Below are 23,986 nucleotides of genomic sequence, written 5' to 3'. Positions count from 1 at the left end.
TTACTTAACCATTCGTGAGTCAGAGATGGGCTCCTAAAGACTCCAAGAAAGTCTGGATGGACGAGCATTCAGGACATAACAAAAACGGGATCTGTGAAGAAAATTACAAGCTCTGCCGGGTTCCGTGAACGCAGCGCGGGCGGGGCTTCATGTGATTTTCTTTTCAGCTTCACTTTGTTAAGTTTGAGTCGCGCGGCGGAGATCAAAGGAGTTGTCGATCATCCAGACAGGCGGATAGATGGATTAAAAAGAAGCAGCTGGAGAAGTGAGTCTCTGTCTGTCTGTCTGCCTGCCTGCCTGCCTGCCTGCCTGCCTGCTTGCCTGTCTCTGTCTGTCTGCCTGCCTGTCTGTCTGTCTCTGTCTGTCTGCCTGCCTGTCTGCCTGTCTGCCTGCCTGTCTATGTGTCTGCCTGCCTGTTTGTCTGTCTGTCTGTCCGCCTGCCTGTATGTCTGTCTGCATGCCTACCTATCTGTCTGTCTTCCTGTCCTCCTGTCTGCCTGCCCGCCTGTCTGCCTAACTTTATGCCTGCCTGTCTGTCTGTCCACCTGCCTGTATGTCTGCACGCCTACCTGCCTACTTTCCTGCCTGTCTGCCTGCCTCTTTGTCTGCCTGCCTGACTATGTGGCTGTCTGTCTGTCCGCCTGCCTGTTTGTCTGCCTGTCAGTCTGCCTGTCAGTCTGCCTGTCTGCCTCCGTGTCTGCATGCATACCTGTCTGTCTGCCTAGAATGTCAGCATCTGGATGACCTCTGACCTTATTGCAGATGAAAAAATGTGATATTTTTGAATCTATTGAATGTTCATCCTGGAGAACAGCTAATAAGATGAACGGCTGCAGTCGTTCTGGACCTCTTGTGTGTTTGTGATCAGTCATGTGACACTCTGGTTTTGAGAAACATCTGCAGAACCTGCTAGAACTTTAAGGTTCTAAAGGTTCAGATCTGCTGGTGAGAAGTGCTGCAGTTTCAGCTGCAGAAGCTTTCAGGATCTTTGCATGAACGCAGAGAAAGTCCAGTTTTTCAGGATCAGAGAAACCTGCAGGGGATATTCAAATTCGACATGAAGATGAAAAAGCTTCCTGATGTTGGGCATTGAAAAACAGAAGTTGTTCCTGTGAGGTGGTGGAGGTTAGGGAACCGGATTACTCCCTATAGTAACATCCTGGCCTTCAGTATGTTCCCATGAGCCCAAGGAAGCAGGTAACCTGCTAACTTCAGTTAACCTGTGCACCGGTTACCCTGGGGGACCAGATTACTTGAGTGCATGGAAGCGCATAGAGATTCAGATTCTGAGTCATGCAGGATACCAGAAATTAGACGACAGGTTGTCCGTTCCACTGCTACCCTGAATTTGTCTGCTTTTTTTTTACAAAGTAAGATCTCAAATGTCCACTTGTGGCTCCTGCAGCTGCAAAGCGCTGGTTGTTTCAGGTCCATTTACACGTGAATCATGGTTGGACTCAGAGCTGTGATCGACTGGATGAGAAACGGACAAACACAAAACCACTGAAATATCTCCTACAAGCAAAAGATTTTCAACAAATGCTCTTACTTTGAAATGGATGACAGACTTCCTGTCTTTCCTCAGGGATGGAGTGTGTGAGTGTGTGGTTTTTGTGCGTGTGCATGTTGAATGTGTGTGTTGGGACTCACTTGGATAGCAGTGACAGTACCCACCTGGACGACAAGCCTTTGGATCTGCCCGGCAACAGAGCTTCAGGTAAGACTGGATTTTTCAGAACATTTCTCTGTTTAGCATGAGTCCGAGTGTGTGAGGCTCTGTGCCGGTGTGTGTTTGTGTGTGTAGTTGTGACAGAGTGGGGGCTAGCCGTTAGCAGCTTACCACAGCTTCCTGTCAGAGGCGCCTTGATGACACAGGAAGTGAAGTGTCAAGAGGACTATCGCTGCCATGACAGACTAAAACGTTTGGCCCCGCCCCCACTTGCAGGAAGTGCAGCTGATGCTAAGGGGATGCAAACTTTAGTGGGTTTTTCCGCCCAGTATTTCACCTTCAGGGGCTGAGTGAGAGCATGATGGGAAGTGATGCGTTCAGGCTCCTGACATTGACCTGCCCTCTTGAACAAAAGGGGATATTTCTGTCTCCCAGCTGCTCGCCCTAATCCCCGCCTCACCTGTCTTCTTCTGTGGTGGAAACTTGGAGGCGGATCAGAGCCTCCACAGCTTTCAGACCAACTCTTCTTTTGAGTGTTTTCGCTCAGTCCTGATGGTTGATCTGGACTCAGAGTCTCACTGCTCCGGTCTGATTGGACTCTGTTGGTTCTGCAGAAGGGTCAGAGGTCATCGTCAGACAGATGCAGGAGAAGAAACAGTTTCAGATCCTCCTGCAGGAGAAGATCAGCATTCAGACTGAACATGTTCACCATGTCTTGTGCGGTTCTGGTTTGTCTTTGCTGAAGCATGATGTTCTGATCCAGCTGCTCGGCCCAGTCCAGCTCATGCGCGTCCTGCAGTTATTTGTGCGATGGCGGAGTGAAACCTGATCTGAGCCTGTTTGTCAGGCAGCGGTGAGAAGTGTGAGGAAGGTGCAAACCAAACTACACAACAACAACAGAACAGACCGACAAAGGGGTTTGCTGTGGCTGCTGTTTGCAGGATGATGGGGAAAAACAGCTTTAGCTCATCCACCTCCATCAGCCACATTTCTGATCATTGTGAGGAGATATTGTTACTCAAATCGAATTTTTTTTTTTCAAATCTGAAAAATACAAACAGACAGATAAACTGCAGAAGAGCATCTCTGAACACACAACACGTCCAACCTTTAGGCAGCTGGACTACAGCAGCAGAAGACCACACCGGGTGCCTCTCCTGTCAGCTAAGAACAGGAAACTGAGGCAACAATTCACACAGACTCAGCAAAACTGAACAATAAAAGATGGAAAAATCATTGTCTGGTCTGATGAGTCTCCATTTCTGCTTCCACATGCAGATGGTAGGGTCAAAATTTGGCTTGAACAACATGAAAGCATTGATTGTGTCTGTAGTATTCTGACAGCACTACAAAATGCAGAACACCCTATATACTGCACTATATAGTGGCTGGTGGTGTAATGGTGTGGGGGATATTTTCTTGGCACTTTGGACCACTTAGTGCCAATTGAGCATGGTTCCAACGCCACAGCCTACCTGAGTATTGTTGCTGATCATGTCATACAGGATAAGGCTCCATGTCATAAAGCTGGAATCATCTCAGACTGGTTTCTTGAACATGACAATGAGTACTCTGGACTCAAATGGTCTCCACAGTAACCAGATTTCAACCCAATAGATCACCTTTGGAATGTGATGGAACGGGAGATTGGCATCATGGATGTTAATCTGACATGAACTGTGTGATGCTGTCATGTCAATATGGACCAAACTCTCTGAGGAATGTTTCCAGAACCTTGTAGAATCTATGCCACTAAGGATTAAGGCAGTTCTGAAGGTAAAAGGGGATCCAACCCCGTACTAGTAAGGTGGATGTAACAGAGTGGCCGGAGAATGCATAAAGAAAATTAAGCTTAAACTCTCATTTCTAACTATTTCTTTGTCCAAATTGTTGTGAATCAGGAGCAGCTTGTAGTTGTTATGTACAAACAACAATCAGCAGGCCACAAGCTCCCTGCTCCGCTCCATTCTGATGTAGACAAATAGATCCATGAACGTCTTTGTTTTCCTCGTCTGAGCTGGAATCTGGATCTAAACTGTACGGCTGGATAGTTCCGATATTGCCCTCCATTTTTCCAATGTTAGGATGGGGTTGTGAGGGGCTGTAAACTAGCAGGAGAGTGTAAACAGATGATGGGAAGTGAGGGCGGGCTTACTCTGCTCTACAGAAACTATGTATTTGAAAAAGACATGTTTTTTTATTTTGGCTAAAAATGACATAAGCATAATAAAAAGATCCACTGGGAACACTTTGAAAATAGATCAAAAGGTGATCGGAGTGGAATTTTAATAAAGGGAAGCTAAAAATATTGAAGCCAACAAAATGGGAAAACTTCCTGGATAAATTTTAAACTAGCACAGAAACATTCATTATTGTTTTTAATCAAACAGCCAAAATATCAACCTTTCAGATCAATAGAGAAGAGACGGCCTGGAGCCTCTCTCATGCTAAACATGCACTCCCATCAGGATGAACCGCTGCTGCACAGCACAAACTAAAACAGAAACACAAAAAGGTCAAATTGGAATATTTAACAGAAGCAAGTGCACTCAGGTGGTGATGACCTTTATGTGCTAAAGATCTCTAAAAAGGCCATAAATGATCCAGTTGCTGAGCAGAATACTGAATTCTGGTCTCATAATCTGATGATGTCATCCAGATCCAGAACATTCCTTGATCAGAATCTAAGTCTTGTTTCCCAATCCCAAATTTAAAGTGATGTGCCAAGTGTTGTAGTTCTTCAAATGGCCACTAGATGCTTGTGTCAAAGGGGATTGATAGTTCCCTACTATTCAACCGACGTCTGTAACCCTATGACGGACATCAGTGGTTGTTTCTGTGGTTGGAACCCAACCGCAGATGTGAGTTTCATCCATGGGGTTGCTGGGCGTTCTCTTAGAGATAAGGGGGAGGAGCTTGGAGTAGAAACAAGTTGAGGTGGCTCTGGCATCTCCTTTGGCGGTCGCCTGAACATCTCCCTGGGGAGGTATTCTGGGCATGTCCCACCAGAAGGAGACCCTAGAGAAGACCCAGGATTAGATGGAGGGACTATGGATCTCGGCTTGTCTGGTAACACCTTGGTGGTTTTCTGCTAAAACTGGAGGTAGTTTCTGGAAAAAGAGGTTTCTGCTTAAACTGCTGCCCCCGTGACCCAAGTCTGTATAAGAAGATGGATGGATGGATGGATGGATGGATGGATGGATGGAAGTCTAAACATTATCCTAAACTTCATAATCTTCATGCATCACTTCAGATCGTCTAATCTAGATTATAAACGTTAATCTGCAATAATCTGAATCCTATGTTCTGCTTGCAGTATTTCTGTCTGTTCTTGCTTTGTTGTTGTTTTTCACATGTTTTAACAATTTATTACAGCTTATTTTACAGAAAAATAGTCACTCTATCAACTTGATTGATCCTGACCTATAAGAAAGGAAAGGGATGTTCAAAAATCCTCGGATGAATTTTCCTTTTCCATGTCTTGTTCTTCCGCTGCAGAAAACCGCTTTTTGGTTTTTAAAGAACATTGTGAAACCTTCTGGTTTGTGTCATTTTGCTGTGAAGGGTTTTTCTGTGCATACGTGTCATTTCGGATGATTAAAGCTGAGCCCCCCCCCGACTCTAACAGCAAGCCTGATGTGTTGCAGACCTGTGTGTCATAGACCAGCAACTCTGTCACAACGAGGACTCGCTGCTCAGCTTTGAGGCGATCTGCAGCATCCACAAACTGATGGACGACGACGCCGACGGCAGCGTGGACACCACCGAGACAGACGAGGTGAGCCAAGCCCAAAGCATCCCCATCCCCACACTGAAATTGCACAGCCTCTGTGCAGAATATCAGATGGAAGTTCATGCGGCACCCATCTCTTATCAGTTTCTCAGGGAGGACCTTCAGTACAAAGACTCCAAAGCCAAACAGAACAGCTTCCATCGAGCCGACCTCCACATCAGCGTGGAGGACATGTGGAACGCCTGGAAGAGCTCTATAGGTGAGGAGGAGGAATGTCCCTGAATACTATGACATCATAGTTACAACCCTAAGAACATCCAGGATCAAAGATCCATGGTCCATATAGGTCCATGGTACACTCTCTCAGTCCTCATCTCTGATACAGTCAGTGGTCAAACACCGAGATCCATCAGGATCAGGGGCTTCTAAGCTGAGGAAAGCAGCATCATGAAAGAATTCCCTTCTGCACATCATCAGATTAATAAAGAGGTGGGAAGGCTTGGCAGACAGAGTAGAACTAACAGAAAGAAACTAGAGAAGGCTGTCAAGTTAAACTCGACTTTTCAATACATTTCCTGCTCTGCATGTGTGTGCGCAGTGTACAACTGGACGGTGCCACAGGTGGAGGAGTGGCTGGCAGTCAGCGTGGAGCTTCCTCAGTACAGCGAAAGCTTCCAAAAACTTCAGCTGGACGGCCGATCTCTGCCCAGGTACTAGCAGTGGTTCTGACCTGACACTTCATCAATGAAGAAATGAAGAAAGATTGTTTCCTGTGGATACTGTTTTATTTTTAGAAATAAAATAATGTCACCTGGTCAACAGCGGAAACATGAAGTCAGTGCAGCTGCAGGAAACATTTCTCACAAGCAGCCAGAGCAACCAGAGCATGTTTCCACATCAAGCTTTGCCCTCAACAATCTGAAACGTTCAGGCTGTGCCTGCAGGGTTTCACGTGTCTTTCCCTGAGGTACACCTCACACCTGTGTCGATCGGAAACCCAGGAAAGCTGTCACGGTTTAAGCCCTTTCTAGTCTGAACGCCATGCCAACAGCAGAGCTTTAAATTCAGGTTCAAACATCAAATTGTTTTTACAATCATCAGCGCTTGACATAAAAAAAAAAGCCAAACAAATTGACCATTTGCAGAAGATGTGCAGAGCGCTTTCTACCTTCCTTGAAGGTCCAAAGCACTTTACAGTCACAGTCCCATTCACACAGTCACCCATCCACACACGGATGCCGGCTCCGCTGCTGAACACTGGCGCCAACCATCCACCAAAGGCAAGGTGGGGTTCAGTGTCCCACTTTGACAAGACGGGAATCGAACTATGGCCGGCCATGGTTCAAAGTTATTAACTTTGTGCTGAAAAGGTTTAAATCATCTAAACCAAATCTAATTTAATTTTCTTTAGTCTTTTAATTTTCCCTCCAGAAATTCTGAAGATCTGATGATCCAGATCATTAAACAAAATTCATTCATACATCTTCTAAACGCATTCTGTCGCCTTCTGGGTCACGGGGCTGCCGGAGCAGGTGTAGCTGCTAATGCTACATCAGCTACAGCTACAACAAATAAACTGCTGGCGTAGCAAAGGCGTAGATCCTGGCGGTGCTCGGGCCTGACATGGAGTCATGGTTTACATGAACTAAGTGTTGTTAGCCTGATAACTCGTCATTTGATCTGTAGAGCTTCAGTCAGTAGTTTCTCAGGACCATGCTTGACCTCTTCAAAGGCAAACATTTTCCTAAAACGGGTCTTAACTCTTGACATGCACAAACATACTTTAGCTTTGTAGAACAGATGAAGGTGGAGTTTGAATCTCATGGGATTGGTGTCCAGAGGTCCTGTGGTGTTTGCCTTTCCAAAGAGGGAACTCTGTTGCTGGGACACAGCAGAGGCAGAGCATGGGGGGCGCTGTTGGCTTCTCTGTTCCCACTGCCCACAGAGTTTACGCTTCCTCTTTGCAGGCTGGCAGTGAAGAACACCACCCTGACTGGGTCCCTGCTGAAGATCGTGGACCGAGGTCACGCTCAGAAGCTGCAGCTCAAAGCCCTGGACACCGTGCTGTTCGGACCACCACCAGGTGTGTGATCCAGATTCCTGCCTGTGCTTTAACCCTTCACCCCTGGAGACTTCGCCGTAACTCCTTGACTCTAGCTGGTCCTGTAGTCGCCGCTTTTCTCCGTGACTGTATCAGCTGGAATTACGGTTAAAGAGTTGGGATTGTCAAATAAATGTAAGCTCAGGTGTTGAAGTGTTAAACTCAGACTGACCCGCACCAATCACTGCTTCCTGATGATATCTGGTTTCAACATGGCGGCGTCTCTTAATCCACTTCATTTTCTATGGATGACGTCACACTCACTCACCCGCTCCAGTTCTCTGATACAGTCAATGGTGTGAGCTTGTACATGTAGTGTGCACAGTTGTGTATGGATCTACATTAATGTGTGTGTTCTTTTGTGTTTGTGTGCTGCTGAGTGAGTAGATGAGTGACTACGTCAAACCTCAGGCCTCTTGATGTCTCCTCTCTGTCCATCCAGAGTTTTTGGATCTCTGCCCCTTCTCCTCCTATGCTCCTTCTCTCCTACCCATGTTTCTCCTTTCCCAGTCTAGATTACCCCCCAGCCATTGAATACATAAATGAAGTTCAGCCTCACATATAAATGGATTTTAACCATCAGAGTGTCCAGAGATCACTGCTGTAAGAACCTGTCCAACACATGATCCTCTGCTCCGCTGATCCTTGACGGGATCCGTTCATAAAAATGGAAGCATAAACCTGAAGTGCTGTCTGTTGTGCTGCAGAGAGAACTGAGTCTGAGGCTAATGTTCCATTTCTCTCCTCTGGCCGGGAGTTGTGAATATTAACAAGCGGGTCAGACCACAGACGGGCAGAGGGGGCTGCCGCGGTCTAAGACACGGTTTAGGTGGACTGACCATTTGAAGAACATTCCAGTCGAGCGCCTTTATAGTGAGGCGTTACAAGAATGTCCAACAGGGAGACACCCCCCCCCCCAGAGATTTCTGGGCCCGCCGGAGAGATTACATCTCTGCTGGTTTGGGAACGCCCTGGTGTCCTCATGGAAGAGACAGCTGAGACCTAAACCCCAGATGATGGATGATGGGACAGATGTTTGGATGGAAGGTCGGGTGGATGTAGACAAAAAGAAAAACTGTCATTATAATCCAGACTGACCCCTGAGTGCAGATCCCCTCATCTGCAGACAGGAAACTTGGTACGGATCAGGAGCGGCGCTCCACTTAGCTCCACCCCTAGCGTTCCCACCACGTCATCCCTCTGCTGGTTTGATGCAGACTCCTGTTTGCCACTGTTTATGTACAGCCTGTGTTCTTGTTTGGGCCAACAGGTCTGCGCAACCGATGGAAGGATTGGGTTCTGGCCTTGTCCATCCTGATGGCCCTGGGGGGCTGCTGGTTTGCTTACGCACAGACCAGGAAGTCCAGAGATGACATGGGGAAGCTGATGAAGGACCTGGAAGGTCTGCAGAGAGCTGAGCAGAGCCTGCTGGACCTGCAGGAGAAGTGAGTCCAGCACAGCTTCAAGGGGCAGCCCTTCTTAGTTCCATCTGAAATGTTAATAACTCAAATATTTTCTCACACATTACCACAGTCATGGAAACTAAGTAGCTGGTTGCAAGTCACTCCTTCTTTTGAAAAATAAAAATATCAAGCACTTTTGTAGATTCCGAAGAAGATTCCAGAATTTGACATTCCTTATGAAGGTTTTCAAACACAGGAGGGATGGCCTGCTTCAGGGAAACTCCTCTGAAACGCCCCTGATGGACCTAAAACCAGCTCAACTCCACTAACAATTTAACTGTTGTCACCATTTCCGGTTTGGACCGATTGATAGCTGCCTGTTCACACACAACTGCCCTCATGGGTGGATACGGTCTGTCTGGGGGGGAAAAATGGGCTGTTCATGCACATGATTTTTACCGGCATGCTGCGGTGACACGTCGGAGTGAACACTTAAGTAACACGTAAGGGCAAGTAAGGGGGAAGTAGGTGAGACGCAGGCGTGTCATATGGATTTTTTTTTCCACCCCTTCCAAATCCTCCGCATTGCTGTTTGAGTGATAACTGCATTAAAAATAACTGTTAGAAATGAAGAAGTTAAGAAAATCTGAGTGTTTTTGACATTCTACGGGCGTTTACGTGCACACTCTGCTTGTGCAGGATTCCCGTGTGGGCATTAATATGGACGGCACATGTAGCGAAAGGCGGAGCCACAGAGATCCAGTCGTCTTATTTCTGAGTAGGAAAATGAGTTGCGAAAATAACTCATAATTGATTAAAACATGGTTCTTTCGTGTGCCAAAGGTAATATTTGATCATGTAAATAGATATAGTTTACTCTGAAAGGCTTAAGAAAAGCATGATACAGGACCTCGGGGCTAAAGGGAACTGCAGGACACACCTGTGCCCCACCTAAGACAGTGGTCCCCAACCTTTTTAACGAACCAGTATGACATCACAAAAAGTTTTGACGGACTGGTCTATAGGATGTGGGCTGATGATTATTGTAGCAACGCCACAAAGAAAAATGGATCAAAGACGTGATCATACGGGTCCTGGACTTTTATTCTGACATGCATGGTTAGTACATCCCTCAGGTGTCATCATCCTCTCCCCTTCCCACACTTATGGTGCAAAAAAGAAGTATTGTCTATTAAATGTAGCTTTCTCTTTTGTGGAAGTCAAAGGCTCCTCTTCTGTCTACTGGCTGGGCGGTTTCCACTTGACAAACGAAGTAAATAAAACTGAAGTACTTTAAATGATTTATTCTTTCTGTGCGGCCCGGTACCAAATGACCCACGGACCGGTACCGGTCCACAGACTGCTGACCTAAGATGCATCTCCTCTCTATGACCCTCAACGGCGCCTGGACAAGCCAAAAACCCACTGCACCAATGCAGGTCACATGCTCCCGTACAGGTGCATGTGACCCAGGCCTTAGCATAACAAGAGGCTGGGAACCTGTAGCGTTTAGCCATTCCGCTGGGTTTAAATGCCATCATGGCAAGCACCAAAAACCTAGATCTAAACCTGGAAAAGCAAGGAAGTCTTGGATGTGAGCAGCTCTTTGGAGGATCACATAAAGCAAGACAGTCCATAGGGTTTAGAACCTTCAAACATTGATATCCACCAATGAACAGCCTTCAATAAAGAGGAATAAACTAGGCAGAAGTGTGGAGGATCGGCTCGTTCTGGCTCGGAGACGCCATCCCCTGAGAAACCTGCTGCATGTCTGTGTGGATCAGCAGAGCAGAAACTTCAAGAATAGACCAATTCTGTTTATTTCATAATTTAATGTAATCAAAACTGTGGAGGAGCTGCTGCCACGAGGAGGAAATAACTCACTCTGTGACTGAGACAGAGCAGAGCGAGCCGCTGGCTATTCTGTGCCCTTATAAGGACACTGCAGACAGAAAGTGTGTGCCGAGGCCGTCAAAACACTCGCACACACACACTCAGTCGTGCTGAAACACGCTAGTTCCTCTGATGACTTCTTGTTCTTCTAGTTTAAAGAAGTTCCTGTTTTAGCTCAAACACGTGTTCATAAATTGTCCCGCAGAAAACGGTGGGGGAAGCTTCAGGTCCGTGTTTCTGCAGAGACTCCAGAAGTAAAAAACGAGAATCCTGGCTCTGAATAGTGACACATGAGGACAGGAACAGCTGATTAGGTTATGAGGAAACCTTTTATCCCCTTCGCCATATCCGACCGACCACAGCGCCCCCCCCCCCCCCTGTCATCCTCTGAGGATCATCTCCAGTTCAGTAGCTTCCTAAAGTGTTTAAACGAAACACGCAGAAGTGACGTTTAGTGATCTCAGGAGATCCGTGTGGCGCCAAAGTCCTCTGCTCTCGATCAGCGCTGCAAACCGGCCTCGGCACGGTTCTGTCAGAGTAACCAATCAAGCACGCTTTAGTGCAGAACCGAGGACAGCAGACAAACCAACCAATCAGACGCGATTGAGCCTCAGAAATCAACCTTAGAACTAGAATCTCTTCCGTAAAGGTCAACCAGCTGATCCAACCACAACACAACTCTAACCAGAACCCTACAAAACATTTGACCCAAAAACATAAATACTGGGCACTGTTGGGCAAATTACTTTTAAAGAGTAATTAATTACTTTACTTTAGCTACTGGATGAAATTTTAATGACTTTATTAGTTATTTATTATTATTTTACTTATTCTTCAATTTAAAAAGTAATTCACTACTTCAATACACTATTTTCTTTCCACTGACATAAAAATTCTCAAGGGAATAAAGCCAACACAAACAAGATACCCTCAAAATAAAAACAAAGAGGCTACATAAGGGCAATCCGGCTTTTTAGAACCACCTCATTCATTTCAACGCGTAAACATTAGGAAATGTACATTGTATGTTAGCCTACATAGTGTATAGACAGGTTGCTCATTGACACTAGAGCTGTGGAAAACAGCTCATCTGCCACGTTTTTACCTTTTGTTTTCAACAGATAATCAAATGTCTTCAGTTGCCGAAGGTCCCACGAAATAGTCCATGTCCATATTTCCACTCACTTCCTCTTCGACCAATCTCCAACTCTGCATTAGGGCACGTGTGTCAGTAACTCGGTTTTCCTTTTATTAGTGTCCGTTTTGTTTCATTTAACCAAGAAATCTTGTCAGACACAACTGTTGACACAAATTCCTTTGTTTGATTATTTAGGTTTCACTGCACCAACATGTGAGTAATGAAGTCATGAGGATTTCTGTAGTCTAGTCATTGTGATTTAATAATCCATAACCCCAACACTGATAATGGAAGGACTGGCACAAAAACCCTCCCAATTTTAGTCATCTGTCAGTTTTTGGTTCCCGCACATGTACAACAAACACACACACACCCACACACACACACACACACACACACAGCAGCTGATCTCTAGGGATCAATTTGAGCATCGGTTTGGTTTCCTCTGTCCCTAAAAATAGTTTCATATTTTGTCTCACACAAACACACACACACACTCTTACTTGCACGCACACACACACCACAGCACCTCCTGTTGCCGCCAGTGTGAAAAAGCAACAGTTGATTTAACTGACTGAGCTTCCTCTTTCTTTAGGGGCGTGTTAAATCTAGACGTTTTTAATAGGACACGTTCTTTCATATACTGTACGTGTAGAAAAAAAGTGCTTAACCAACACAAGCAAGACAAAAAGCTCTAACCAACTCAAAACCAGAAACCGCAAATAAATGTTTGCTCTTTAAAAAAATCAGGCTGTCATTGAGGTTTAAACAGCAGCTCCCTTGTTGCTGTTTTTATCTTGAACCAAAGTACGGTTGTTTGAAGAGCTGGAGGGTGGAGGACGGTCTTCTTTCAAAAAGATAGTCGGGTAATGTGGGAATTCCTGATCAGCAGAACTGAAGAAGCTGCTCGATCGGGCAGAGAAGCAGTTTGTGGATGAAATAAAGTCCAGTTGACCTCAATGCTGTGATAACATGACTGACAGTCTTCATAGACATATTTTCAGCTGGGCAGACTCCATCCATCCATCCACCTATCCATCCATCCATCCATCCATTTTCTTAACCCTTGTGCTATCTTAGATGACCCCACCCTTACATTGACGTGTTCTCCCTACCATGACAAAGGTGGATAAAGGTGGAAAGATTTCATGTAATCCATAGACACCAGTGAAGATCACAAATCATTGAGGAAAAAAGGTTCAGAGCACTGTCTAGTGGGTCTAGATGACCCAACTCCCAATGTTAAAGTGCCTAGGATAGCACAAGGGATAACCCGCTTTATCCCTCCAGAGGTCACAAGGCTGCCAGAGGGACACCCTGGACAGGTCGCCTGTCACAGGGTCACAATCACACCCACACACACTGTCATTCACACCTATGGAGAATTAGAGTAACCAATGAACCTATGGAGCATGTTTTTGGACGGTGGGAGAAAACCAATGCATGCACGGGGATAACATGCAAACTCCACACAGAAACACCTCAGCTGGGACTTGAACCGCAGCAAACTGGACCTTGGGCGCTGGTGCCAATGATGCTGCAGTACTATAATCCCAACTTCTTGTTCAGATCAGCTGATTTGATGTTGCGTGTCTGTGTCTGGTCAGACTACAGCAGGCTCAGGAGGAGCAGCGCTGGGTCCAGGTGGAGAAGGTGAGGGTGGAGGAGGAGCTGAGGAGCGAGATCGACTCGGCCAAGCACGAAGCCCAGCGGCTGCGGGAGCTGCGTGAGGGGACGGAGAATGAGCTGAGCCGGCAGAAATATGCCGAGCAGGAGCTAGAACAGGTAAACCTGCTAAACCGTACAATGGTACGGCAAGCCAGTAGGGCCAAAAGACATCTGGATTTACACCACAAAACGTAGAATGCCCCCCCCCCCCCCCCCCCCCGATTTTGACAGGCTGTCAAAAACACATTAAACACCAAAAATATTTTGAAAAATATATGAATAAGTGCATAAAATCCCTCAAAATGAACAGCTTCACTTTCCAGCCTGATAAGCATTCATGAATGCAACAGGAAACACACACTATGCTCTCGGTGGATAGTATGAATCTTTTAAGGATGCTCTTTGTCATTTCAATGGTTGGTTCCTACAACCAGGAGGAAGTCGTTTTATTGTGTTGCTGCCATTGTTACAATCGCTTTCAATTTTAGGATGCATTGCCAAAAATGAAGATAAATGTATCCAACTTCACTTCACTTCAAGGATCTATGTCCAAAAACGAAGTCCAGACCACAATTCTATTCATAAATTAAAAATATGAAGAAAACTGGATACAGAGAAAACGATCACATCAGCAGCCCTTAATTCTGCATCTGTCTTTCATTCTGGTTGAAAAGGCTTTTCTCACCTTTGACAGGCATTGCAACCAATAGGAAACTGGTTTGCTACACATGTCTGTCACTAACACTGTTCTAACTGACAGAAGAGGAAACCCTTTCACTTACACCTTGAAGCTTGGCCACTTTCTCTATGGAACTAGCGGTGAGGCTAAAACTATTTAATAATAATAATGATAAAAATGGATTTGATTATTTTCCACTAAAGTACTAAAGTACTGCATCCATTATTTATTCACTCCTCATTCACGCGTGGTGATCGCATGCATGTGTGGCTACATCAGAGACGGACTGAGGCGTGGCTGCCTGGACGCGCTTACAGCGCCTCTGACCATCACACCAGTGGAGCCACACTGAAGGCAGGGGGGGTGAAGTGTCTCGCCCAAGGACACAATAAGGGTTGACTGTGTGTGTGTGTGTGGGGGGGGGGGGGGGGGGGATAATGCTTTGATCATTGGTCGATCATTGGCCGACCTGCTCAACCACCTTAGCCACTGCTGCCCAAACCTTTTGTAAGGCACATCCATCTCTGCAAAAGTTTGGATGTTTGTTTTTGTGGGCAAAACACAGACACGCTGCAGAGGCCGACTCTAGGATGACGTCATGAAATGGGCGCCACCCATAAAGAGAGAAAGGCGGAGCCTCAGAGAAGGAGTCGTTTTACTTCTGGTTAGGAAGATGAGCTGCCAAAATAACTAATATTTCCTTACAAATGCTTTCTTTAGTATGCCAAAGCTAATATGTTATCATATTTATTTATATAGTTTAATCTGAAAGGATTAAGAATAGCATGATAGAATAAGCCCTTTAATATTTATGATTTGATTTGCCCTCAACGGTGGGTGTGGCCATTTAATTGACGTGTGACCACCAATATCAGCACCATAGCAGCCTCAGTGGGTTCAGTCCAACAACTGGTAGGTGTCAGTCTCTGCATTAAAGGGTCGATGAGAAAAGTGATCTGTGGTCGTTTCTGCCGCAGGTCCTCAAACCGCAAAGTAAAGTTTCCGTCCTGTGGCACAAGCAGCGTTACGTTCGGCGCCGTATTCATTTGGATTGCAGCTTTCTGCTGTGAGCTTCACAAAGATTGAAAGTGGGATGATTGCCATTTTGAATGTACACTTTGAAAAGCTTCAACTTTTCAATAAAGGAGACAATCTGTGTTGATCAGGAAGAGTTTTTCATTTTCACCAGAATATGTTTTGTTCTTTTCTGCCATGAACAATTTACTGCTTCCAAAAGCTCATAATGATAAACATCGTGACCCCATTCTTCCAGAAACGTCCTGTGTTTATCTTTATACTCTGAATTTTGCCATTTTGACCATGAGGGTACCAGTCTGCACGCACATCAAATGTTTTGTTATTTTTTCCGGCATTGGCCGTAACCCGCGCAGATGATTGGCGGTCACTAATGTGTCGGGAGCAAAACACACACACTGCCAAATTACTTTTTTATTATTTATTATGTATTTTTAATACCTCTGATGGATTTGAGTGTGGTTTAAGAGGGAAAAACTATGAAATGAAGCAAAGTATATAGAAAATATGATGAGACGCAAAGCGCCGCATGCTTATTGGCCGAGAGCCGCGTGTTGGCCACCCCTGCACTACACAATAGTCTGCACTTGTTCACATTTTTGACTGAAATTTTGGCACCGTTTGCTTGCCATACAAAGGGTACAGCTCTGCATTTGGCACAGGTCCGAATGGCGCTGAAGAAGGCAGAGAGGGAACTGGAGTCCCGGGCTCACTGGACCCCCCCAGAGGCTCTGCAGACGTGGCTGCAGCTGACGCACGAAATCGAAGTTCAGTACTACAACTGCAAGAAGCAGAGCGCAGAGAGGCAGCTGCTGCAGGCCAAGGAGGGGGTGAGTACCAGGCCTGGCTGATGTTTGAAGCGTTTATGGAATCAGCATCCGCACCAATTCCCCATCAACAATTAGAACTGAAGAAGCTACTTGGATGAGCAGCTGATCAGTTAAAGCTGTTTCATCCGTCACAGCTGAAGAACAAAATCCTGGAATGAAGCTCTGTCAGATCATTATTTGAGGTTTCAGTTTACTTATTGACTTATTTCAGGAAAATGATTCCAGTCCTGCTGCTCCAACTAGCTTTCCAGCCCCCTAATCCGGGTTATTCAGAGCTGCAGAAGATGCTGGATCGGGGATGCTGATGAAGATGAACAGAGTCATGCAGGGCAGGATCAGAAAGAGCATCTCTGTACTTTTCTCCTCAGGATCCACAGAAAAATATTCTGTCTCTTCAGATCGGTCTGAAGATTGAAAATCACTGAGGAAAAAATAAAACGACAAACAGGAAGGATTCAGAGAATGTGCCGGGGACCTGTCTGTGGTCTTCTGGTCCTCAGAGGTCTGTGCTTCACTCATGGACGTGATCATGTCATGAAACATCCAGAAACCTCTGTAGGTCACGTCGGTCCTCCATGTCTGCAGCTAAAACTCCGTTTTGTTCCGTTAATTCTGTCAGCGTGAGACGACCGCTGGATCAGAGCTCCAGTCAGAAACACTCTCGATCATGTGTCCTGCAGAAACGCGCTGCTGCTGACAAAGGTAGTGATGATGATGATGATGATGAAGATGATGATGTTTCAGGCAGAGAAGATCAAGAAGAAGAGGAGCTCCCTGTTCGGAACCTTTCATGTGGCCCACAGCTCCTCTCTCGATGACGTCGACCACAAAATCCTGTCTGCCAAGTGAGCAAGATTAATGTGGAAATGTGTTTTCAATTCACCAAAGTGTTGCACATATGTGAGAAACTCTGAAGATCAAACTTTTAAAGAAAGATGAATGAACAAACATTTGTAAGGAGTGTTTGAAAAGGGAAAGTCTGTACAGTCAGTGTTGAATTACTGGTTTGATTTTCATTTTTAGCTCCAAAATAGAACAAATAACAATGGCTGAGATTTGAGAAAAACTGTTTCTTGGTGGAGACTTTTCACATCGTTCTTGTGCATCAGCAGAAAAACAAGCTTCCTGTTAAGCCCCTCCCTCCTCCGTTAGACAGGCCCTGGCCGAGGTGACGGCGGCGCTGCGTGAAAAACTCCATCGCTGGCAGCAGATTGAATCTCTGACGGGTTTCGCTCTGGTCCACAACCCAGGCCTGGGGGCTTTAGCCACAGCCCTCAACCTGGACCCGACCTTCCTGGGGCTGCGGCCCCCCACCCCCCAGCATCTCCTACTCTCAGATGACTTGGACGACATGGACGAGGACATCCTGTCTCCGGGGACGATGCAGTGTAACTCAGCTGGACCAGAAAAAACACTTTACCGTCATAAATGTGACGTTTATGTTGACCCCTTTGTGATTGGTCCTTCTGTTTCTCTCTCCTGATTGGCTCCTACAGACGCAGCGTGGCAGATGGACCGGCGAGTGAGTGACCTTTGGCCTTTGAGTGGCAATGCAGAGTCCCACTCACCATGGAAACAGTCAGGTAAGCTCCTCCCTCTTTGATAGAGGTGGAATTTAGAACGACCTCATTGTACATTTAATCCACATTTTTTGTTTCACCAACAGCAGTAAACAAACAAATCTGAAGTCATATTTTATTCCCAGTTGAAAGTTTGGTGAAAAAGTAGAAACAAAACATTATCATGAGGAACTGTCAATCAGGCGTGAGCGCACCGTCACCTCCCTGTGACCAACCAATCAGGTGTTTCTTTCAAACACCTGATTGGTCATCTTCTTGTTCTGTTGTTTGTTTTTTCCTTCACTGTCATTATGTTCATTAGCTGGTGGCGTCTATTTTTGAAATGTCTAACTTTTGTGCACTGATCAAATTCATAATTCCATGCAATGACATCGTCATTTATTACATTTTACATCAGCAAAATTTCCTTTTCTAAATTTTTAAAGAATACTGGGTTGACGGTTCAGTTTGTTATCTTGCAGATAAATTAACTTTATTCTTTATTGAAAAACACTGTTAACTTTCCTCCATTAATATAAAAATAAACATAAGAGTCTAAATGTTCACTTTGATGAAACATTTTGTCCTTTACCAGAATGAGGAGCCTAAACCTGATTTTTCTAAACTAATTACCTGGGATTCTCTGTTAATGCTCACAGGAACGTTCTGCTGAACGAAATAATCTCTTTAAAGTCTAAAACTAAATTTGCACTCATGAGAACAACATCGCCTTTTTCCTTTAAAGACCCAGAGGTTTTCAGAAAGTTTTCAGAAAACCTCTGGACTAAAATCTCCCGACGGTCAACTGAAGTTTAGGGGTTGTGCCTGTTTTTTTTGTTTGTTCAATCTGGTTTTTTTTTTGTCTGTTAAAAGCAAAAAAAAAGTCGTGTTTTTTCCTGGAGAATATAGTTCGAGTTTTTGTTTCATAGCAGCAGTTTTCTTCCTCGGCTTTTCCTAAAGCAGTTTAGTTTTCCTCAAACAACAGAACAAGATAAATAAATCTCAAAACGATCTTATCTGAGTTGACGTGTGTGAACATTGTTAGTTGAATCAAATAAAATAGCTTTGCACACAGCCTTTTTTCGGGATGTTTGTGTGAAAGTGCTCAGAAAACATTCTGTTCTGTTCAGTTCAGAGCCTGAAGCCCCTGCGACAGAGGACTGGAGACTCCGTGCTGGCATTCAGCTCTCAGAGGTTGGTGGAGGGGCGGGGCATATCCCAAGAAGGGCGTGACCCGTTCACTGTGTCCCGCCCTCCAAGTGGACGCAGCCGACAAAACCGCAGCCACTCCATTGGCCACCTGGAGCTCTCACCTCTTCCTCCTCAACTCCTCTCCCCCTCTTTGTCCCACCCCTCCCTGGACCCCCACCCCCTCTCTGTCTCCCCCCTCCCGTCCCTCTCGTCCTTGTCCTCCTGCTCTGAAGCCACCACTCATCTGTCTGCTTTGTTCTTCCCCTCTTCGTCCTGCTTCCACTCTGTGGAGGCAGCGACCCTCAGGGCCACAGGGGGCGCTGTGGTGAGCCAGAGGCAGCGCTGTCGCTCCAGAAGCTTTGGGTATCTTGCTCTGCATAAGTGTGTCAGTCTGTGCGTTTCCTCTGAGCAGTTCAGTTCCACTGTTGGCGGGCGTCGCCCAATCACAAATATGACATCACAAAAAAACCACACTTTAGAGGAAGTGACCCACTCAGTGGAAACATGGACTGTGTCTGAATTTCCTCAATACTCCCTAACCCCTAAAATACTAAATAGTACGGCACTATCCAGTGCTTTCCTGGCTTTTACCGCAATTTGGACATCATGCCCACAATTCTTTATACACCAGACATGACGTAATCAATTTGCCCAAGTAAAAGCCTAATAAATGTGAACATTTTATTTAAAAAAGTGTCCTGAAGATGAAAACCTGGATGGTTTATAAAAGAGATATTGAAATACATTTTTTCAAATAACAAATAGTTATCAAACACGATGCATTGTGGTCTATTTTGTTCAATCAAGTGAGCATTGATGCACACTGGTTTTTTTGCAAAGACCTCTGGAAAATTTCCAGGGTGCTGGATTTTGAAATAAAACGCCAAAAGCTCTGTAGAGTGCAGTAAGTACCCCGGTTACATGTGCCCGAGCACTAACAGAAACTAACCCACCAATAATGTAAACCTGGGTTTAGATTAAAAGCGGACTAGAGCTGGCAGAGTTTAGAGTGGCACAAGATTTATTGATGACATTTGATGTGTAAACTGCGGTGTGCGATACTCAGATACTTGAAGTGTTCAGCCCTGGACTGGGTTGAAGATTCAGGTTGAATGCCAATTTGGCTGTTGACATTCACGAGGCGTCGGTGAACCAGTCGTCATGTTTTTTATCTGTTTATTCATGTTTTGGTGACAGAGGCTAGAGTTTCACTATTATTTTCTCATCTCGTTCACCTCAGTATCTTCTGCTCCTTTTGTCTCTGTTTTTGTTCTGGCGGGTTGATCATGTGACACTGCACTTAAACCAATCAGGAACATTTCTGTATTCTGTATTCCGGGCTTGTGATGCGCATTCAAGAGCACGACAAACGTGCATTTTTAAAATGTACGTTCAGTATATGGTATTCACACGAGACAAGCAGGGAGGGGCTTCTTCTTCTTTTTCCTTTTCTGTGTTACCACCTACCAGCTGCTGAATCTTGCTTCAGGCTTTATCTTTCACAGCTTTATTGTGATTTATGAAAGACTTGGTGACATAGAATTCTGGCTGGGCTCAAACTGCAATTATAAATTTCTCCTTCCTGGTCGATTCACAAACGGTTAACACTTTCATGAATTAAAAGGGACACCATCCATACATCACTACCAAGTCTGAGTGTCTGGTCAAAGTTTGACCTTGTTTAACTTTCAACACGCGATTAATGGCTCTGTGTTTTGTACGTAGTGATGTATGAATGCAAGAGCTTTGAACGGTGAAGCCTGAAATGGTCATAGACGCGTTTACATAGACTTTTCATTGGAAGCGGTGCCTTGAACCCGCGTTCCCGAGGCTGTTGTGAACGTAGCTTTAAAGTCTTCAGAGAACTGAAGAGAGCAAAAAATGATAAGGGTCTGATTTATCTCTCACAGGGACATAATGAACCGCTCAGACTCTGACTCCGCCCTCCCACTCACTCACAGCGAATCACAGGGCCTGTCAAACTCCAAGCCCTACCTCCTGTCATCCAAGCTCCACCTCCTTCAGGGACAGGGCTCCACCCTCACCAAAGGCGGAGGAGGAGGAGGTCTGGAGAAGAGCTCCAGCCTCGGAGAACTGCGGGGCAGCTCTTCCGGCGCCTTCAGCTCCTCCTGCTCCACGCGCTCCCTCGGCATCGCTCCTGACGTGGTGGAGCGGCCGCTCGCCTTCTCCTCCTCAGCCTCGTCCAGCTCATCTGGCAGCGTCAGGGGGCCGGGCATCCAACCCACAAGCAGGAGGAGCCCCACGGAGGAGGAGGGCGGGGAGGAGAACGAGTTCTCCAACAGCCGAAAGAGGAACGCTTTCAACAAGATCTTCAAGAAGAAGCAGGAACGCCACTGAAGCTCCGCCCTCCATCCCTCTCTTCATCCTCCTGGTACTCAGCTGAAGCTGAGGAGGAAGAAAGTATTCAGTGGCACCATAGAAGACAAACCAGAGAGGAGCAGGAAACATCAAGAATGACCTGTTCAAGTCTCAAACTTTCACAGAAAAGCAGCTTAAAGACTGCGGGTTTCAAACCATCGATTCATATTTATTGATCTTTTCCTCGACGTCGTTCTGCAGCTGACTTACATTTAATCTATGACACAGATTTGCTCTAAAATATTTTGAAGTCATTTACGAACGAAAGCACCTTTGTACAAATGTATGATAGAAGTAATTTACAAGTAAAGGAGAACAAATAAATAAATGAAGAAAACCTTGATTTTTGTTTTCTTCTGTGATTTGTTTCAAGAAGGAGCTTCACTGAGATGAATTTATCCAGAAACTCGGACCTGCTGAACAAACTGAGGCCAAGAATGAGGTAAACAGTCCAAAATGAAGAGAAGGGAGCAGAATGAAGAATTGTATAAATGTATATTCATTATTTTAGGTAATTATTTTAAAAGATATTTAGACTAAAAGCATATACAGTGGGCCAAAAACGTATTTAGTCAGTCACCCTTTGTGCCTGTTCTCCCATGATGAGAGAGGGCTGTAATTTTCATCATAGGTAAACCTCAACATGAGAAATAAAATCCAGAAAATCACATTGTCTGGATCCACTTGGATTCTTCTGACAGAATGATCACAAGAACGGTGAGCAAAAATCCCAGAACCAAAAGTTAGACCTAGTGAATGACCTGCAGAGAGCTGGGCCCAAACTAACAAAGACTACAATCGGTTACACACTACACGGGGACTCAAACCCTGCAGTGCCAGACATGTCCCCCTGCTGAAGCCAGTGCATGTGCAGGCCCTTCTAAAGTTTGCTAGAGAACATTTAAATGATCCAGAAGAGGACTGGGAGAATGTCCTATGTTCAACAAACAGAAGCACACAAAAGAGGGGCTGCTAAATGGACTAGATGTGCAATAAGTAGACTAGCATGAGGATAGCTTTTTTGTTTTTCTGCGTCATGTTTAACCCTTGTGCTATCTTAGATGACCCCACCCTTACTTTGACGTGTTCTCCCTACCATGACAAAGGTGGATAAAGGTGGAGAGGATTACATGTAATCCATGGACACCAGTGAAGATCACAAATCATTGAAGAAAAAAAGTTCAGAGCACTGTCTAGTGGGTCTAGATGACCCAAATTGCAACGTTAAAGTGCCTAGGGTAGCACAAGGGTTAAACTTGCCTCAAATTGACTATAATGTTGTGTTATGCTGTTAACTTTTTTCCGAATATATGACTGAAATGACACTTCCTGATTTTTTGTTGTGCATGTAACATTGACATTAAAAAGCATTAAAGTTTATTTATTATATTTATTTATTATATATATTATATAATATAATTATTTATTTTATTCTATTTAATTGTACTTCTTTCTGCCTTTCTGTCCTGGACGCTGAAGGAACCCTGGAGAAGACTCACTGACATCTAGTGGGGAAAATGCAGACTGCCCCACTCAAAGTTGGTCCACAGACTTTTAGCATTAACGAAAAAGACTGAGGCTCAAGAAAACCAGCAGATGGCAACACAGAGACACTGACAGCCTTAAGAAGAGTAGGGATGCAGGTCTCATGAACGTAGAACATTTCTAGAATAAAAACATTTACAAGAGGTGGAGACCTCGGATTTTGCTCTTGAAAGCAGAGAAATGATTTGGTTCTCGTCATCAAAACAGCACAGAACCTCCACATGGTTGAAACCCTGCAGATTGTTTGCCAGAGGTGGAACTTCTTGAACGTCATCATGTCAGTGAAGTCAGGAGATCAGTCTCATTTCATGTGTTCATGAGACATCCTCAGTCCAAACCGTGAAGAAGATTGGAACCAAGTCTGACAGACGTTCCTGTGTTTACAAAAACCTGTCCAGCATGCATCTCTAAAACACGTCAGCAGGACATGCACTGAAATGTTCTACAGAAGACCAATGAGCTGGAATCATGAACATCTACTAAAAACCGGACCCAGTGAAACAATCGGATGGGGTTGAACATAGAGGGTTCGGGTCTTTGGTGGATGCCTGAGACCACGACCTGGCCTGACGTGTCACAGTCTGTTCCTGACAAAAGCTGATCTGTTGTGAAACATTTCGTTTCCGGAGGTTTTTGTCGCCTTATAAGGACGGCTGCCACCTCCAGCACGCTTCCTTCCTGTGCGCCTCCCTCCTCCTTCAACCGCGCACAAACTGCTGCGTCTGATTGGTCAGAAACTTGGAGCAGACGAGTGTTTCGTGGTTTGTTCGTTTTTATTTGTAACCAGAAAACATCGGACATTTTTTAGACAAAGTGACGAAACTCAAAAGGAGAAATGAAAGAAGATTTTCTTTCTACTCCAGTGGCTCAACTTCCTGTCAGAGTGCAGGAGGCGGCCGGCTAAAAGGACGAAAGTGACTCAGAAAAACACTTTTTCTGTTTCAAAAATCGATTTTCATGATTATTTTGGTAAAGGGAGGTCCAAGCTCCCCTCCATCCCTCCTTCGCCTGTCTGCCACAGACTCCTGCCTTCACTCAGAACTATCTGCTGTTCTTGTTGATCCTCCGTCTTCTAACCTGCACTGGTTTGGACAGTCTGGGATGAGACAGCCCTTTTCCATGGGGGGGGGGGGTCCTCCTACAGGCCTAATCCACTTCTCCAC

General features: G+C 45.3%; 1 protein-coding gene across 1 annotated transcript; it reads left to right on the top strand.

Moving 5' to 3' along the window:
• The first annotated feature begins 136 nt into the window (after positions 1–136).
• Positions 137–21,621, top strand: LOC101164993 (stromal interaction molecule 1). The gene is made up of 14 exons (XM_023962634.1): positions 137–265; positions 1,586–1,717; positions 5,317–5,447; positions 5,547–5,661; positions 6,001–6,112; positions 7,370–7,485; positions 8,774–8,948; positions 13,545–13,722; positions 15,982–16,149; positions 16,894–16,994; positions 17,302–17,537; positions 17,646–17,732; positions 18,839–18,902; positions 20,810–21,621. Exons 2-14 carry the CDS (start codon positions 1,588–1,590, stop codon positions 21,255–21,257), a joined length of 2,061 nt encoding a protein of 686 aa, XP_023818402.1. The 5' UTR covers positions 137–265; positions 1,586–1,587; the 3' UTR covers positions 21,258–21,621.
• Positions 21,622–23,986: the final 2,365 nt, after the last annotated feature.

This window comes from Oryzias latipes, chromosome 14 (genome assembly GCF_002234675.1).
Source record: "Oryzias latipes chromosome 14, ASM223467v1".
NCBI classification, from domain to species: domain Eukaryota; kingdom Metazoa; phylum Chordata; class Actinopteri; order Beloniformes; family Adrianichthyidae; genus Oryzias; species Oryzias latipes.
This window is presented reverse-complemented; position numbering and strand designations above follow the sequence as displayed.

Excerpts from the sequence above, each read along its gene's own strand:
- LOC101164993 (XM_023962634.1), top strand. The coding sequence starts at position 1,588 with ATGGAGTGTGTGAGTGTGTGGTTTTTGTGCGTGTGCATGTTGAATGTG. Across the intron at positions 16,995-17,301 it reads CACAAAATCCTGTCTGCCAA|ACAGGCCCTGGCCGAGGTGA; the intron begins GTGAGCAAGATT and ends CTCCTCCGTTAG. Across the intron at positions 18,903-20,809 it reads CTGGCATTCAGCTCTCAGAG|GGACATAATGAACCGCTCAG; the intron begins GTTGGTGGAGGG and ends TATCTCTCACAG.